Below are 15,739 nucleotides of genomic sequence, written 5' to 3'. Positions count from 1 at the left end.
TTTCCTCCCAGACTTCAAAGAAGGAGGGGTGCTACTTGGCAGGAAAGCAGTGAATGTTGGGTTAAGACAGAGATGCTGACAAGAGGGAGGGTTCACAGAAGACAAGCTTAACCTACTGTATACAAACACAGACAAACATACAAACACACACTTTACCATATATATACTACATAGCTATTCAGTCAGACTACAGAGCTTCAGCTCTGGGAATCCTTCCTAGGGCCTCCCAATCTGACAGCCTTCCCCTGACATGGAAGTCTCTCCCAAGCCCTTCCACTTCCCTTCCAAGTCCTGATACTAGTAGAAACAATTAGAAAATTTCAAGCAAAACAAATAATATCTAATATTTCCACAGTAACTAGCCGGGTTTAATTATAGCTTAAACTGCTAATGTTTACAATACCTGGTAGCTGTTGAGTCTCTAGGTTGTGAATACTTAAGGTGTGCAGGTTTGTCACAGATGTGATATGCCGCTCGTCTTCTAAGGTGAGGGGACTGGCTTCCACTATGATGGAGTGAATGTCCTTAAAGGTGCTGAGGACCGAACTGAGGCTTCCAGCCATGCCGGCACATCTCTTAATGTACAACCTGAGGCTTTTAGCAGAGCTGAATATTTTCCCTAGGTATGTGATATCTTGCTTATTCAACTTGCAGAAATCCCGGAGTGTAACCTCCAATGTCTTGAATTCCTGCTTCCAGTTGAAGAACAAAGACACAGCCCTGCTGGGAATGTAGGTTCCTGAGGACTCTTGCATGTGGACCCTGCTTGCGTCTTCTGTGGTCTTATCCTGAGAAGCCACAGCTCCCCCGTACAGGTCTAGTTTAACAAAGTCCAGAGCACTTGCACAATTAGGCAAGTTTTCAAAGAAGTCAAATAAGTAATCAGGGATGTTCTCTGAGTTGATATGTAGGCTTTTACCATGAAAGAAAGCTTCAAATTCTTCTCTCAGGTTTGATGTGGATATACTCTCACAGAATAAATTGATGCCACACTCTGTAAAGGAGCTGATGTTTATGGCTTTCAGAATTTCTTGCACAGTGGTGCTTTTCACATTTTGCATAGATTCCTGCCTCCAGAGAGGCCTCTTGGTGACTAAAAGCCCACCGAGGCTGCCATGTTGATACACTGATGCCAGGTGTTTCAGAACAGTCCGGGTGGCTTCGGCAGATGACCCACACGTATACAGGAGCAGGTTGCTGTACTTGGATGTAATGTCTGAAATGGAAACCATTTTCTGCAAGTGACCATTCCCCTTGGTCACCTCTGCTGGCTCTTCAGACGTCAATAAACTGCTGAGTCTGCGTCCTGCTGTGTACTCCTGGAATGATTTATGAAAGAACTTATACTTCGGCTTGAACCGTTGAGCTGTGTATTTACAGAGGAGTCCCGTTGTCAGCAGAACATCCTCGTTCACACTGGACAAGTCATCCGGTTCAAAATCAAACCTGTGGGAGAACACGCCCTCCAGAGCTAGGTCTCCACAGTGGTCCAGGCTCCGAGTGACCTCACTTGGAGCCACCCCTTTACGTTTGTGCTTGTTTTTATTTACTAGCAGATCGTAGAAAGCACAGAACAGTGTGGTTTGTGTGTTAGAGTGGAACTCACTTTTCCCCATCTGGATTGCACAAGTGATGACCACAAAGAGAGGGGTCTTCATCAGATTCCTCAAGCACCTGGATTTCTGAATTTGGAGCAACAAGCCTTCAGCGAGCTCCTTTATCAGCACTTCCCGGATGAGAGCCTGGGCACTGTCCTCGGTCATGTCCCCCACCTCGGCAATCAGCGCACCAAACTGCCTGATGTACCTCAGGCACTCCGTGGTGGTGGTGACGATGACCATATTCTTGAAGCGGTGGTTTTCCTTTATTAGGGCTTCGATTTCTGGGCAGTTCTGGGCCTTGAATTCATTGTAGCCATCAAGGAGAAAAAGAACCCTCTGCCGTAGCTTCAGTAGCATGGCCATGAAAGTCTGCTTCCTGATTGTGTCAGGTATATCCAAGAGTTGGTCACACAGGGTTTTGAAGAGTCCACCCTGGGCCCTGCTCAGACGGAGAAATAAAACTAATTTGAACTTGGTCAGAGCCTGGCACTCTCCAGAGGCCCAGAGCATGGCAATTCGCTGCAGCAAAGTGGACTTCCCTTTGCCCGGTTCCCCTTCGATGATGCAGGGGCTCTGAAGAGTGTCCAGCAGGCCACTCAGGGTTAGCTGCTCCAGACGGTGATGGTGTTGGTCCTTCCTCCATAGAACCGGTTCTGTGAAGGTGCTTTTCAAATTAAAAATAATGTCAATATCTTCACCCAGTGGATAGTAGTTCAGAAAAGATGGGGTATGGTATAAGTCCTTTAAATCCTGAGCCAAACCATCTAAGTCTTCTTCTGACATCTGATAAAAAAGACCTGTTAGAGAAGAGGTGAAATTGAAGAGGATCCAATTCTGTGTCTCCCCAGAACCTAGAGTTCAGGAGGAGGAAGGAGGAATGAGGCTGAGAATCTTCCCTTGGTGACTTTCTTTTCCTTCCCCAGTTCTGAGCTGGCAGAAAGGGTTCCAAATATTTACTCCTGCTTTTCCCTGTTACCCTTTACCCTACTTGCCCTTTTGCCTTGTGTTTCTTCCTTTCCACCACCAAATTTTGTAGCAGCTGATTGGAAAGGAGAGGAGCCAGAGTTTGGGTTAAGGAAAGTGCATGAGAATAGTGGGGATATGGTTGAGAATGATGGTCAGGGGTAACTTTCAGCCAATCAAGCCTTAACCTTGATTAAAATCTGTCAGGAAAGAATTGACTAATTTAAAGAAAGAAAAACTAAATTAATATTTCATGAAAAGCAGAATCATGCTTCTTTAGTCAGTCAGGCTCTCTTTACCATGGTGCTTGAATTACAGAGTAGGTAGTCTGGGGGCCACTTGTCCACAGATGGTCCTCATCAGCCTAAGGAATGTTGACAACTACTACTGCCTACTGCCTTGGCTTCTTAAGTGCCTTCACTGTCCAGTTTGATTCTGAAGTCAGCCTGTGCTAAATCATTTATTCCCTTACCCTGGAGTTACTTATTTGGCTTCACCATCAAGTGACCTAGTGGGAGTTTTTTGTTTTGTTTTGTTTTCCTGAGAGTGTCTGAGCTTTTCTTCAACATAACCAAAGCCCAATGCCCAGTGATATGAGAGCATTGGAGGGAGGAGAGCAGAGGTTCTGTCATGGGGATTATGGATCTTCTTCATGATTTATTCTATTTGTAGAACAGCTAAAAGAAAACTAATACTTACTAAGTCCATGCAAGTCCTGAAACAGAGGATAGTTCCACTTTTCAAGGGATTTAAGGAACAGGTTACAGGCTTCTGAACCCTTCTTCAAAATCATGTGAATGATCCCTCTCGCAGCATCCTGCTTGACCTTCTCACAGCAAATGATGTTTACTTCATTGTCATTCAGAACATTCCATACAAATAGCTCATCCAAAATTTGCTTTATAACAGTCATTCCCATCCTTTGAATGAGAATTTGACTGTTCTCCTTTATGAAATCCACTGAGGGGATGGGGGAGAAATATACATATTTATTCATTTATACAAAATGTGCATATCAGCATTATGTTGCCAGGGCATTAGTTTCATGCTTTTTTTTCCCCCTTTGGACCTATCTTGAGTTATGGAGATGCCAAATGCTTGAATTCCAGGCCCTCAAGAAAAGCTGTAAAGACCCTCATTCCTGACCCCAGAGTCCTTGGTGAGCAAGACGTTTTTTCTTTGATAACAAAGTAAAGTGAGCAATCTTGTCCTTGATATAGAAGCATCCCCACTAAGGTAATAGGGGTAAGACGATGCGCTTTCAAGTAGGGAGACTGGCGTACGATCTGCCATTACCATCTGTGTAACCTTGGCAAGTTGCTAAACCTCTTTGAGCCTATTTCAATGCTGTGCTGATAAATGTTGAACACACTGCCTCTCTGGGGGTAAAGGCCTGAATTCATAACACGTACCAATCTGCATGTTATAAATATTCCCACTGAGGCCAAATTCAAGCTAACAATGTATGTCAACTGGCTAACAAAAATCATAAAAATTCAACAGTGAGTTCTCACAAAACAGTAAGAACCAGCTGTAGTACACCACTGGTTCCTTGTCTGTACAATGGAGTTGAGAACAGTATTTTACTTATGAAGTTGTAATGAGAACTCGTGTATAGTATTTCATACAAAGTAATAGCTCAATAAATGTTAGCTACTATTTTTAGCCATTATTCTGCTGTCAACACTCAAAGGAGTAGCACATTTTATCTCCCATAGAATTTGGTATTTTCTGAAGAGTATCACTGCAAAATAGTCGTCTGTATTCAGTTTAAGCTCTCTCACCTCTCACAGTGAGGTTCCCTGAAGAAGCTGTCTCGTTTCTGTGTCTGCCTTGCCAAGATCTAACTCTCCCAGGCAGTCCATGCCAGCTCGGAGAAGTGCCTCCCTGGTGTTGTACTCTCAGACACTGTCTGCACTACTTTTCCTCTTGGGCTAGGCTGCTCCTGGTTTTCAAATCTTTCTTGACTCATCCAAGTGGATACCTCCTCCCGAAGACCCTGAGGCATCTCTGGTCTGAATTACACCATCAGGCACTCAGACCCCCAGGATCGTACCCCAGGTCCCCTTTCTCTCTGTCCCATGCAGATCTCTACTGCTAACCTCAGCTGGAATGTTACCACATCCCTGTCTACGTGGCCGGTCAGCAAGTCTCTCTCTCGCCCTCTGGGGTCTCATCTGTTTTCTAGGCTTCTACATCCTCCCTATGGAGACAACCTCTAAGTCTGATTCTAGTCACTTAGAAAGGCCTAGAGACCACCGCAAGATCACAGGACTAGCCTTTTGGAGGTGACATTTCTTCAGCTGTAAAATTAAGATATTGATACTTTAATTCTTTAAAAGGCTCATGAAAAAGACTGAATAAAGTCACATAAGGCACAGACATAAAAATATTTTAAAATTTGAAAAGTGTGCTGCTATGTAACTGTAAGATGTTCTTATTACTAGCCATGGTATCTCCCTGAGTGTGGACTACCATACTCCTCTCTTATCAAGTAGTTAAGTGAAAACCATGCTGCTTATTCATTCATCCAGTATTCATTCTTAGCAGAATATCTCTGTTTAGACTAGTGCTGTACAGTAGAATTTTCTGAGATGATAAACATGTTCTATATTTGCTCTGTCCAGTAGTGGAGCCATTAGTCACGTGTGGCTATTGAGCACTTGAAATGTGGCTAGCGTGACTGTGAGACTGAATTTTACATTTTATTTAGTTTTTGTTTATTTAAATTACTGTGCGACTGAATTTTAAATTTTATTTAGTCTTTGTTTATTTAAATTTGCATTAAATAGACACATATAGCTACTCACTAGTAACTACATTGGATAGCATAGTCTACACCCAGTCATCAAGGCGGAAAGAGTTATATTTTGGTCGCCACTTAGATCTACTCCGTGTTTCTTCACAATGATCTTGACAGATCTCTCTGCTTTCTGACCAGGAGGGTAAGCCCGAGTAGGTGATGGCAGGAGACCAATATTTTTTCCTTTTCAACCATAAAAACCGGAGAGTTTAATGAAAAGCAAGCTTGTATAAAAGAACATTCATGTTCAATAGGAAAAAAATTAGACATATCATTGAAGAAATTAGGGGCAACAAATTGCACTAAGGAGAAAAATGCTTTCAGGTAATATAGGAAATATAAATGTACTTTTGATTCTTGAATAAAATCTTAATGTATTACAATATTCTCAGCATATAAGAAAATTCCAACAGGAGATAATTTCTAGTGGAACAGAGCTGAACTTTCCTTCTTCTGAAGGGACTCAGATTTGAATTGCTGACTTGATAAAAAGATAGATCATGTAATATTCTTCCTGAGTGCATCTTCAGGACTGACAAAGAGATCAGAAAGAATAGCGTCTTTATTCAATTACTGTTACAAATAGGAGATGTGTTCTGGAAACACCCACAGAAATAAAAACACAATTAACATAATGAGATGTCATTTTGCACCTACCAATTATTTATATTTTATTTGTGTTATCATTTTTCACATAAATATTGTTTATTGTCTATTTTACCCTTATTCCACCTTCTCCCTGTACCCTCCATTCCTGAATTACACTCGCAAATATACACCATATTGTAAGCACTGTGAGAACAAAAAGCATGCTTTGTTTTGATATTATACCCCCAGGGCCTAGAACTGTGGTTAATTAATTAACATTTGTTGAATAAATGAATTTGGTATAGATTAAAATGAAAAACCTCACCATGATGAAAAAGTTGTGAGAAAGCATTTACCATTAGAACTATTGGATAGTGCTGCAGTGATCATTGGGGTGATATATGTATACGTATAACTGATTTACCTTGCCGTACAGCAGAAACCAACACGACATTGCAAATCAGTTACACTCCAATAAAAATTTTTTAAAAATAAAGTGTTTGGAATAGTAAAAAACAAAAACAAACAAACAAAAAACCTATTGGATAGTTTGGGCTTAGTCATCTAGGATCACATTCTTGCAAGAGTTAAACATGCAGCCCAGACCTTGAACATGGTACCTTTTATTTAATGTTCCTTAAGCAAATCAATATCCCCCAAATTTGTATATTATTTCAGATTTTCCTGAGGTTTTAGGACAATGTATGTGTTTTATCTCACATAAGTCCCAAATTATTTAGAACTGAGTACTAATAGCAAAACCTTTCAAAGTGTGTGGCAATGTACCAGGAAACAGGAAATTCCCAGAAGCCATCTTTCAAACCCAGGATCTAGCCTCCCATGATGTCAGGGGACCAATATTTTAAAACAATCACTCTCTGTGAAAGTCCTAGCTTATCTGTGGTTCTGCCATTTAACACGGGCCACCATGTTTATAACTGAATTCTCAGAACCACAGAAAAATATTTGATGGGCATTCCATATATCAATATAACTGATCAGAGAAAGGCATGAATTGATTTTCTGCTCACTATCACCCGTATTTGGAAACACACTCTACAATCACGCAGATTTGATTTCTAGTATACTTACTTGTTCTGAATAAAAGCTTTCCAGCTTTCTATATCTCAATAGACAATATTAGTTCCAAATGGAGAAGTCAAAGATGACTCCAATACTGTCCTCTTCTTTCTGTAAAACGGCTACTCATTCTGTAAAACTAACAAAACAGAAACAATCAAGACAGCAACCATTGTCACTTTTGTATTTTTTTTTCCACACCAAAAAGGACGCACTATACATAATGTTTGACATGTTTTTTTTTCATTTAGTATATTTTGAGACATTTCTATATCAGTTAAGTAGTAAACTGCCTCATTTTAAAAATCAATTTCATTGACGTAAAATTTACATGCAATAAAATACAAGGAGCTTTGACAAATGTACACACCCAAGTCAGTAATACCCCAGTCAAGATTTAGAATATTCCCGTCACTGCAGAAAGTTCCCTTGTGCCCCTTTATAATTCATTCCTCCTAGTCTCCATCAAAGCAACCACTGATCGGATTTCTTTAACTATAAATTACTTTTGCCTGTTCTAGAAATTCATGTAAATGGACAAATGTAGGGGGTACTCTTGTGTCTGGCTCCTTTCACTTAGTATCATGCTGTTGAGATTCTCCTTGCTGTTTGCAGGAATTGGTAGTTCAGTCGTTTTTAATGGCTAAGCAGTATTCCATTGTGGGAACAGATCAATTTACCTATTAATTCTGTTGATGGACCTTTGGTTTGTGTCCAGTTTTTGGCTATCATGAATGAAGCTTCTATCAACATTCCTTTGTGGACATACGTTTTCATTTCTATTGGGTGAGAATCTAGAAGTGGAATTTCTAGGTCATATGGTGAGTGTATGTTAATTTTATAGATGGTGCCAAACTGTTTTTTAAAGTGGTCATACCATTTTACATGCTTACCAGCAGATAAAATCAACAGTTCCAGTGGTTCCAAATCCTCAGCAGCACTTGGCATTATCCGTCTTTTTAATTTTAGCCATTCTAATGAATGGGTAGTGTTATCTCATTTTGTAATATTAATTTTCATTTCTTGATGACTAATGATGTTGAGCATCTTTTCATGTACTTTATTGTTCATTCATAAACTTTTTGTGAAGTATCTGTACAAATCTTTTGCCCATTTTACAAATTGGGTTGTCTTTTTATTATTGACTTTCAAGAATTCTTCATAGATTCTGAATACAATTTTTTTGTCAAATACATGTATTATAAATATTTTTTACTCATCTGTGGTTGTTTTGATTGTGCCTAGGATTTAATTTACAGAGATAACTGAGTGACAAAATGAAGACGTCAATGCCAATGAAAAATGTTTTATTACTTATGATTCGCAAGAGAAGGAGGGCCTGCTGTGCCACACAGGACCACATGGGACCTCATGGGGAAGTACCAGAGTTGATCAGGAGGCAGAAGGAGCAAAGGAGAAAGCTTAGCCCAGAGCCTCTATAACAGTTTTCACAGGAAGAAACAGCTGATGCAGGGTAGGCAAGTTCAGCAAGTTTAGGATTGGATAGTTTGAATAATTTCAGTAGACTCTGGACTATAAGGGTGGCCTGGGAATGATTTAGGGCAGGGGAAATATTGGCTTGATGTGTGAGAGTTTGATAAAGTTGGTGGTTGAAGATACGGTCTTTGGATTCATTTGTTTGCATATGAAAGGCACACTCACAGGCAAGTTTTTTGCTATCCCTAGGAATTAGCTAGCCCTGGTATGGGCAGCCTCTTTTGGCCAGCAAAGCCCCCAAGATATCAAAGCATCATAAAATATAGAAAATAAAAAACATGATTAATACAATGGTTTGCCTTTTGTTCTTTGCGTCTTTTGAAAAGCAAAACATTTTTATTTTTATGAAGCTCAACTTATTAATTTTTTCTTCTTTATGCTATTTGATTCATGCTATTTGTTCATGCTATTTGTGTCCTCTTGACAAAATCATTGTTACCCTGAGCCACAAAGATTTTCACCTAAGTTTTCTTTTAGAGGTTTTATAATTTTAGCTTTTACATTTAGGTCATTGATCCATTTTGAGATAATTTTTTGTTTATGATGTGAGATAAGGAGTTGAGGTTCACTCTTTTTCCACAGGAATGTACAGTTTTTCCATCATGATTGGTTGAAAATATCTTTTACCCACTGAACTTGTGAGCATATTTCTGGACTCTATTCTGTTCCACTGATTTATGCCTGTCCTTATGCCAATATCACACTGTCTTGATTACCGTATCCTTATAATAAGCCTTGAAATCGGGTAGTGTAAATCCTTCAGTTTTGTTCTTTTTGAGAATTGTTTGCATTCCCATATAAATTTTATTTTATTTTTATTTAACTTAATTTAATTTTATTTATTTTTGGCCACACCACACAGCTTGTGGGATTTCAGTTCCCTGACCAGGGATTGAACCCAGGCCCTCAGCAGTGAAAGCACAGAGTTCTAACCACTGGACCGCCAGGACATTCCTTTTATTTAATTTTATTTATTTATTTTTTAGCATGACGTATTAGGGCAGTTTATTACACAGCAAAAGCAACCAGGACAATGAGCAACAGGAAGTGGTGGCAAACATTAATATTGATGCAGCTTCTAAATCACAGAAACCCTAGAATTGAACCTCCTGCTTTCTGAGGTATGAATGCCACGGAGTGTCACAGTTCAACCCTTCTGCCTACATTTAGAGTTCTCTCTCCTCAGAGCCTGGTGTGTTTCAATTCTCTGCTAGGTTTCCTGTCTAACTTCTAGATCAAGAAAGTTTGAATGAACTTTAGATAAACACTTAAAATTATTTCCTGGAAGTTCACCAGACCGAACATGTGAATCCTCCCCAGTCTGCACAATTGAAAACACGTTATATAATTTCTGCTTCTCAGGGCAGTAGGGCTGTGCAAGACGCAGAACACTGGGACTGCTGCCTGTCCTCTGGAATCACATTTTATTTATTTTTTAAATATTTTAATTTTATTGGAGTATAGTTGATTTACAATGTTGTGTTAGTTTCAGGTGTACAGCTAAGTGATTTAGTTATACATGTACATATGTTCATTCTTTTTTAGATTCTTTTCTCTTATAGCTTATCACAGAATACTAAGTAGAGCTCCCTGTGCTGCTATACAGTGGGTCCTTGTTGGTTATCTGTCTTATATATAGTAGTGTGTGTGTGTACATCCCGTGCTCCTGGTTTATCCTTCTCCTACAATGTTTCCCCTTTGGTAACCATAAGTTTGTTTCTGATATCTGTAAGTCAGTTTCTGTTTTGTAAATAAGTTCATCTGTATCTTTTTTTAAAAAATTAGAGAACGGACATGTGGACACGGCAGGGAAAGGGGAGGGTGGGACGAATTGGGAGATTAGAATTGACATATATACACTACCATGTGTAAAATAGATAGCTAGCAGGAACATTCTATAAAGCACAGGAAGCTCAACTCGGTGCTCTGTGACTTCCTAGATGGGTGCGATGGGGGTGGGGAGGGAGGTCCACGAGGGAGGGGATATAGGTATACATATAGCTGATTCACTTCATTGTACAGCAGAAACTAACACAACATTGTAAAGCAATTATACTCCAATAAAAAAAATTAGATTCCATATATGAGTGATATCATACGATGTTTGTCTTTCTCTGTCTGACTTACTTCATTTACTATGATAATCTCTAGATCCATCCATGTTGCTGTAAATGGCATTATTTCATTCTTTTTTATGGTAGGGTAATATTCCATTGTATATAAGTACCACATCTTCTTTATCCATTCCTCTGTCGATGGACATTTACATATAAATTTTAAAATTAGTTTATTAAATTCTGTTTTTAAAAGAAGATTTTTTGACTTCTGCTTTCTGGCCGGGCACGTAAGGAAGTCATTACTCCATCCTAATGTCAAGTTAAAAGCTGAATAAACTGAACATGAACAACTCTTCTTAGAGCTATCAGAGAATTGAGGTCACAGAGCAAACTGCTACTGCAAAATTGAAGACGCAGTCAGGCAGACACAGAATTGCAAACTTACTGGAGCAGAAACCCAGGAGGAGCAGACACTCATGAGCAGAAACCTCAGAGGCTCTCATAACCAGGTAGGAAACCCTAAACTGTAATTGATGAATTTCTAGAGGATCAGTGTGGACAAGTCTGTGAGTTAAAAACTCCAAGAGCATCCAGTTTAGCAAAGTCCCCATGCTTTTGTGAGTTTTACCTCCAGGAGCCCTACCAGGTTCTCATAGTGTAGATCAGAGAAAAATCTCTTGCTTCCAGTAAAGGGAGGGGAAAAGTAGCCATTTTGAATTATGCCCAGAGCATTCTATTCTTTTTTTTTTTTAATTTTTATTTATTTATTTATGGCTGTGTTGGGCCTTCCCTGCTGCATGCGGGCTTTCTCTAGCTGTGGCGAGCAGAAGCTACTGTTCATTGCCAGGGCATGTGGGATCTTCCCAGGCCAGGACTTAGAACCTGTGTCCCCTGCATTGGCAGGCAGACTCCCAACCACCATGCCACCAGGGAAGCCCCCAGAGCATTCTATTCTTCCTAAAAAATCCTGCCCTCAACATCAATTATTTTACCAGAGCCTCACCTACTGAGATATTAACAGAGCTTAGCTGACCTGGGGGAAGGGAAATACCCAGCTCCAGCCTCCTCTAGGAGGAGGAATATTTTATTTATTTATTTTACTACAGAGACTTTTAAGAGCCATTACAATCAATACCAAAGAAACAAGAGCATGGACACTATTTCAAGTTCTGGAACATAATGTGAAATAGAATATTTATGAATTTCTGCTAAACCTAGCATCATGTTTAAGGCTTTCAATAAGTCTTTTTTTCTGTTGCTTCATGTGAAAAAAACTTTTTTTAACATCTTTATTGGAGTATAATTGCTTTACAATGGTGTGTTAGTTTCTGCTTTATAACAAAGTGAATCAGTTATACATATACATATGTTCCCATATCTCTTCCCTCTTACGTCTCCCTCCCTCCCACCCTCCCTATCCCACCCATCCAGGTGGTCACAAACCACCTAGCTGATCTCCCTGTGCTATGCAGTTGCTTCCCACTAGTTATCTATTTTACGTTTGGTAGTGTATATATATGTCCATGCCACTCTCACTTTGTCACAGCTTACCCTTCCCCCTCCCCATATCCTCAAGTCCATTCTCTAGTAGGTCTGTGTCTCTATTCCCGTCTTACCCCTAGATTCTTCATGACCTTTTTTTTTTCTTAGATTCCATATATATGTGTTAGCATAAGGTATTTGTTTTTCTCTTTCTGGCTTACTTCACTCTGTATGACAGACTCTAGGTCCATCCACCTCACTACAAATAACTCAATTTCATTTCTTTTTATGGCTGAATAATATTCCATTCAACCTAAGTGAAAAAAAAGTGAAAAAAACTTTTTGAAATTAAAATTTTTAAGAAGTGTTCTTCATTTAACTATGATCAAAGATATATTAACAATTCTGGCAAGACTCCATTGAACACAAATACACAAAATGATCAATTTGCTAAAGTCATTGACAAAGGTACAGAAGGTAAGGCTTGAGAAGGGATTTTATTCATTACTATCCTGGACTGATATGTCGATATAGGTTTTTACTTTTTTTGTACCTCAATATTTACTCTAGTTTGTATGTTTGTATGTTTTTACTGCCATGATTACATACACAAAATTCAATAAAAGAAAATTGTCACTACTAAAACAACAACAGGATTAAAAAATGGGCAAAGAACTTGAATAGACATTTCTCCAAAGAAGATATACAAATGGCCAAAAAGCATATGAAAAGATGCTCAACATCACTAATCACTAGGGAAATGCAAATCAAAACCACAATGAGATATCACTTGAACCTATTAGAATGGCTACTGTTAAAAACAAAAACAGAAAATAACAAGTGTTGGTAAGGATATGGAGAAATTGGAAACCTTGTGCACTTTGGTAGAAAGTAAAATGGTGCAGCTGTTATGGAAAACAGTATGGTGGTTCTTCAGAAAATTAAAAATAGAATCACTGTATGATCCAGCAATTCCACTGGGTATATATCCAAAATCATGAAAGCAAGGTCTCATTGTAAGTTGTACACCCATATTCATAGCAATATTATATTATGATAGCCAAGAGACAGAAGCAACCCATGTGTTAATTGATGGATGGATGGATAAACAAAATGTGGTATAAACACAAAATGGAATATTACTGAGCCTTAAAAAGGAAGGAAATCCTCCAGCAATCCCACTCCTGAGCATATATCCAGAGAAAACGCTAATTTGAAAAGATACATGCACCCCAGTGTTCATAGCAGCACTATTTACAATAGCCAAGACATGGAAGTGAACTAAACATCCATTGACAGATGAATGGATAAAGAAGATGTGGTACATATATAAAATGGAATATTACTCAGACATAAAAAAGAATGAAATAATGCCATTTGCAGCAACATGGATGGACCTAAAGATTATCCTGTTGCAAGGAAAGGAAGGCAATCCTGTCACAAGCGGCAGTATGAATGAAACTTGAGGACATGATGCTAAGTGAAATAAACTAGTCATAAAAAGATGAAAACTGTATGCTTTAACTTAAATGAAATATCTAGAGTAGCCAAATTCATAGAAACAGAAAGTAGAATGGTAGTTGCCAAGGGCTGTGGGGAGGGGAAAATGGGTAATTGTTGCTTAACAGATACAGTTTCAATTTTGCAATACACAAAAGTTCTGGAGATTGTACAACAGTGTGAATATACATAACCGCTACTGAACTGTACACTTAAAAATGATTAAGATGGGGGAGTTTCCTGGTGGTCCAGTGGTTAAGACTCCACGCTTCCACAGCAGAGGGCACGTGTTTAGGGAACTAAGATCCTGCAAGCCATGTGGCAGAGCCAAAAAAATAAACAAATAAGTAAAATAAAATCCAATGTCTAATTTTAAAAAAATGGTTAAGATGGTAAATTTCATGTTACATGTGTTTTACCACATTAAATTAATTGTCACTGTCTGAGTTTCCTTTTTTGCCATTACTATCATTAATCTTGTTGTGTGACTATTATTGAAAATTAGTTTATATGGAGGAGGGAGGTGTACAAAATGATTTGTTTAAATGTCAAATATGCTAGGTACACCCAGCTGAGATACAAATAGTCATGTTCTTAGGGCCAAACTTTTCATCACTGGACAAATAAATGAGATTAAAATGGAACTTAGATGGCTAATGGATGGGGCACCAAAGAACTGGGCCCCATTGTCTCTGTGTGAGGAGCCAGAGGATCTGAGGCTTTCAGAGATGAGAGAAGCAAGAAAAGCTGTCAAAGGAAGAAAGAGTTTCTTTGAGGGCAGCTTTTCAAACTAGTGAGCTCATTAGCAGGTCATGATATCAACTGAAGTGTGTTACAATTAGAATAATTTTAAAAATGAAATAGAATTAAAACTATCAGAATGTACTGTATTTTTTCAGGAAAGTTTCGTTACAGTTACTTGTATATCCTGGCACTGGGTAGTGATGTCTTACTTCTTATTGTGAGTTGAAGTCAGTAAAAGTTTGAAGTTCAGTGTTGTAGGAGGAATCCCATGGAGGGATTTAATTCTGCCTGTAAGAGGTGACTTTTGAATTGTTCTTAAAGGAAACCAAAGTTCACCAGGCAGTAAAGGGGAAAGGCTATTTCTTGGCAGAGGAAGCAGCATAGGAAAGGAGCCATGGGGGAAAGAGCCTGAAAACACGGATTGAGACAACTCATGAGTGTGAGCAAGGGCCTATTTTCACTCCAGGACTGAGTTCAAATTCCAGCTCTAGCCCTGACAGCCTGGGAGTCCTCAATCAAGGGATAGTGACCGGCACACAGAAAGGATAGCAGCTACTACAGTTTCTTCCCTCCCTTCCTAGACACCTCCCAGAAAAAAGGGTGGGTCTGGGAGAAATCAGTCCTCCACTGACTAGGTTAGAGTTTAAGTGAGAACAGAAAAAAGAGGAAGAAGATAGAGGAAGGGGCCAAGAAGCTTTTTATATTCACATGTAAAGAGAATAAACTAGTCCCAGAGTTAGCCATCCAGTCACTTCGTCCACTAAAATGATTAACTAAAACGTTACGTGGATCATCAGGCAGCAATCTCAGCTGATTCTGAAGATGCTAAAAATTCATATTCAGTTTGGATACTGAATAGTCTTCCTACCCACAGAGAAGTCTGTGACTAGATCAGGAAACCTACTCAGAGATAGTCAACTAGTTATTTGTTGATCTCAAGAAGAAAATCTGCCTGTAGTATGAAGCTCGGGTCATCTATTGTTACCCACTGACATAAAGAATAAGGCTCTGACCAGTTTGCTCCCCTGGACCCTGGCTATTGCTCTGAACAGGTCCCACCCTTAAGCAAGATGTCCAGAGAATAACTGAATTACATGGAAGAAGTCCTTTTCCTATATTTGTGCTTTGGGAAATAATATTTAGAACTAATTCTAAAAATGGATATTTTCTTCAAAATGGTTACATGAGCTCCTTAGAGAACTGAATTTACTCAGGACCCATAAACCCACGTCTATGGAGCCATTCCTACAACTTATGGATGAAATGAGAGAAAAGTTATATATAATGGGAGCAGAGAGGCAGCACACAGAAGTGGAAAATGTGTGTGAGCTTTGGCATTGCAGTCCTGAATTCAAATCCTCACTGTGCAGCTTATTAGATGGGTACCTTTACCTATCTGAGTCTTGATTTCTTTATCTGAAACA

At 39.1% G+C, this 15,739-nt stretch overlaps 2 protein-coding genes across 2 annotated transcripts in view; one reads left to right on the top strand and one right to left on the bottom strand.

Moving 5' to 3' along the window:
- SLC30A6 (solute carrier family 30 member 6) overlaps positions 1-1,184 on the top strand; it is a 66,537-nt gene extending 65,353 nt beyond the window's left edge. The window contains exon 19 of the transcript XR_009544081.1: positions 655-1,184. The gene's annotated coding sequence lies outside the window, so the exon portion shown is untranslated. The remainder of the gene's footprint in view (positions 1-654) is intronic.
- NLRC4 (NLR family CARD domain containing 4) overlaps positions 1-4,572 on the bottom strand; it is a 31,666-nt gene extending 27,094 nt beyond the window's left edge. The window contains exons 1-3 of the mRNA XM_060168963.1: positions 4,413-4,572; positions 3,264-3,524; positions 404-2,398 (exon numbers count right to left, since the gene is read on the bottom strand). Coding sequence (XP_060024946.1) covers positions 404-2,398; positions 3,264-3,524; positions 4,413-4,572 — 2,416 coding nt within the window. The remainder of the gene's footprint in view (positions 1-403; positions 2,399-3,263; positions 3,525-4,412) is intronic.
- Positions 4,573-15,739: the final 11,167 nt, after the last annotated feature.

Source organism: Lagenorhynchus albirostris, chromosome 13, assembly GCF_949774975.1.
Source record: "Lagenorhynchus albirostris chromosome 13, mLagAlb1.1, whole genome shotgun sequence".
In the NCBI taxonomy this organism is placed as follows: Eukaryota; Metazoa; Chordata; class Mammalia; order Artiodactyla; family Delphinidae; genus Lagenorhynchus; species Lagenorhynchus albirostris.
The sequence above is the reverse complement of the archived record's forward strand: the minus strand, read 5'-3'. Positions and strand labels throughout refer to the sequence as shown.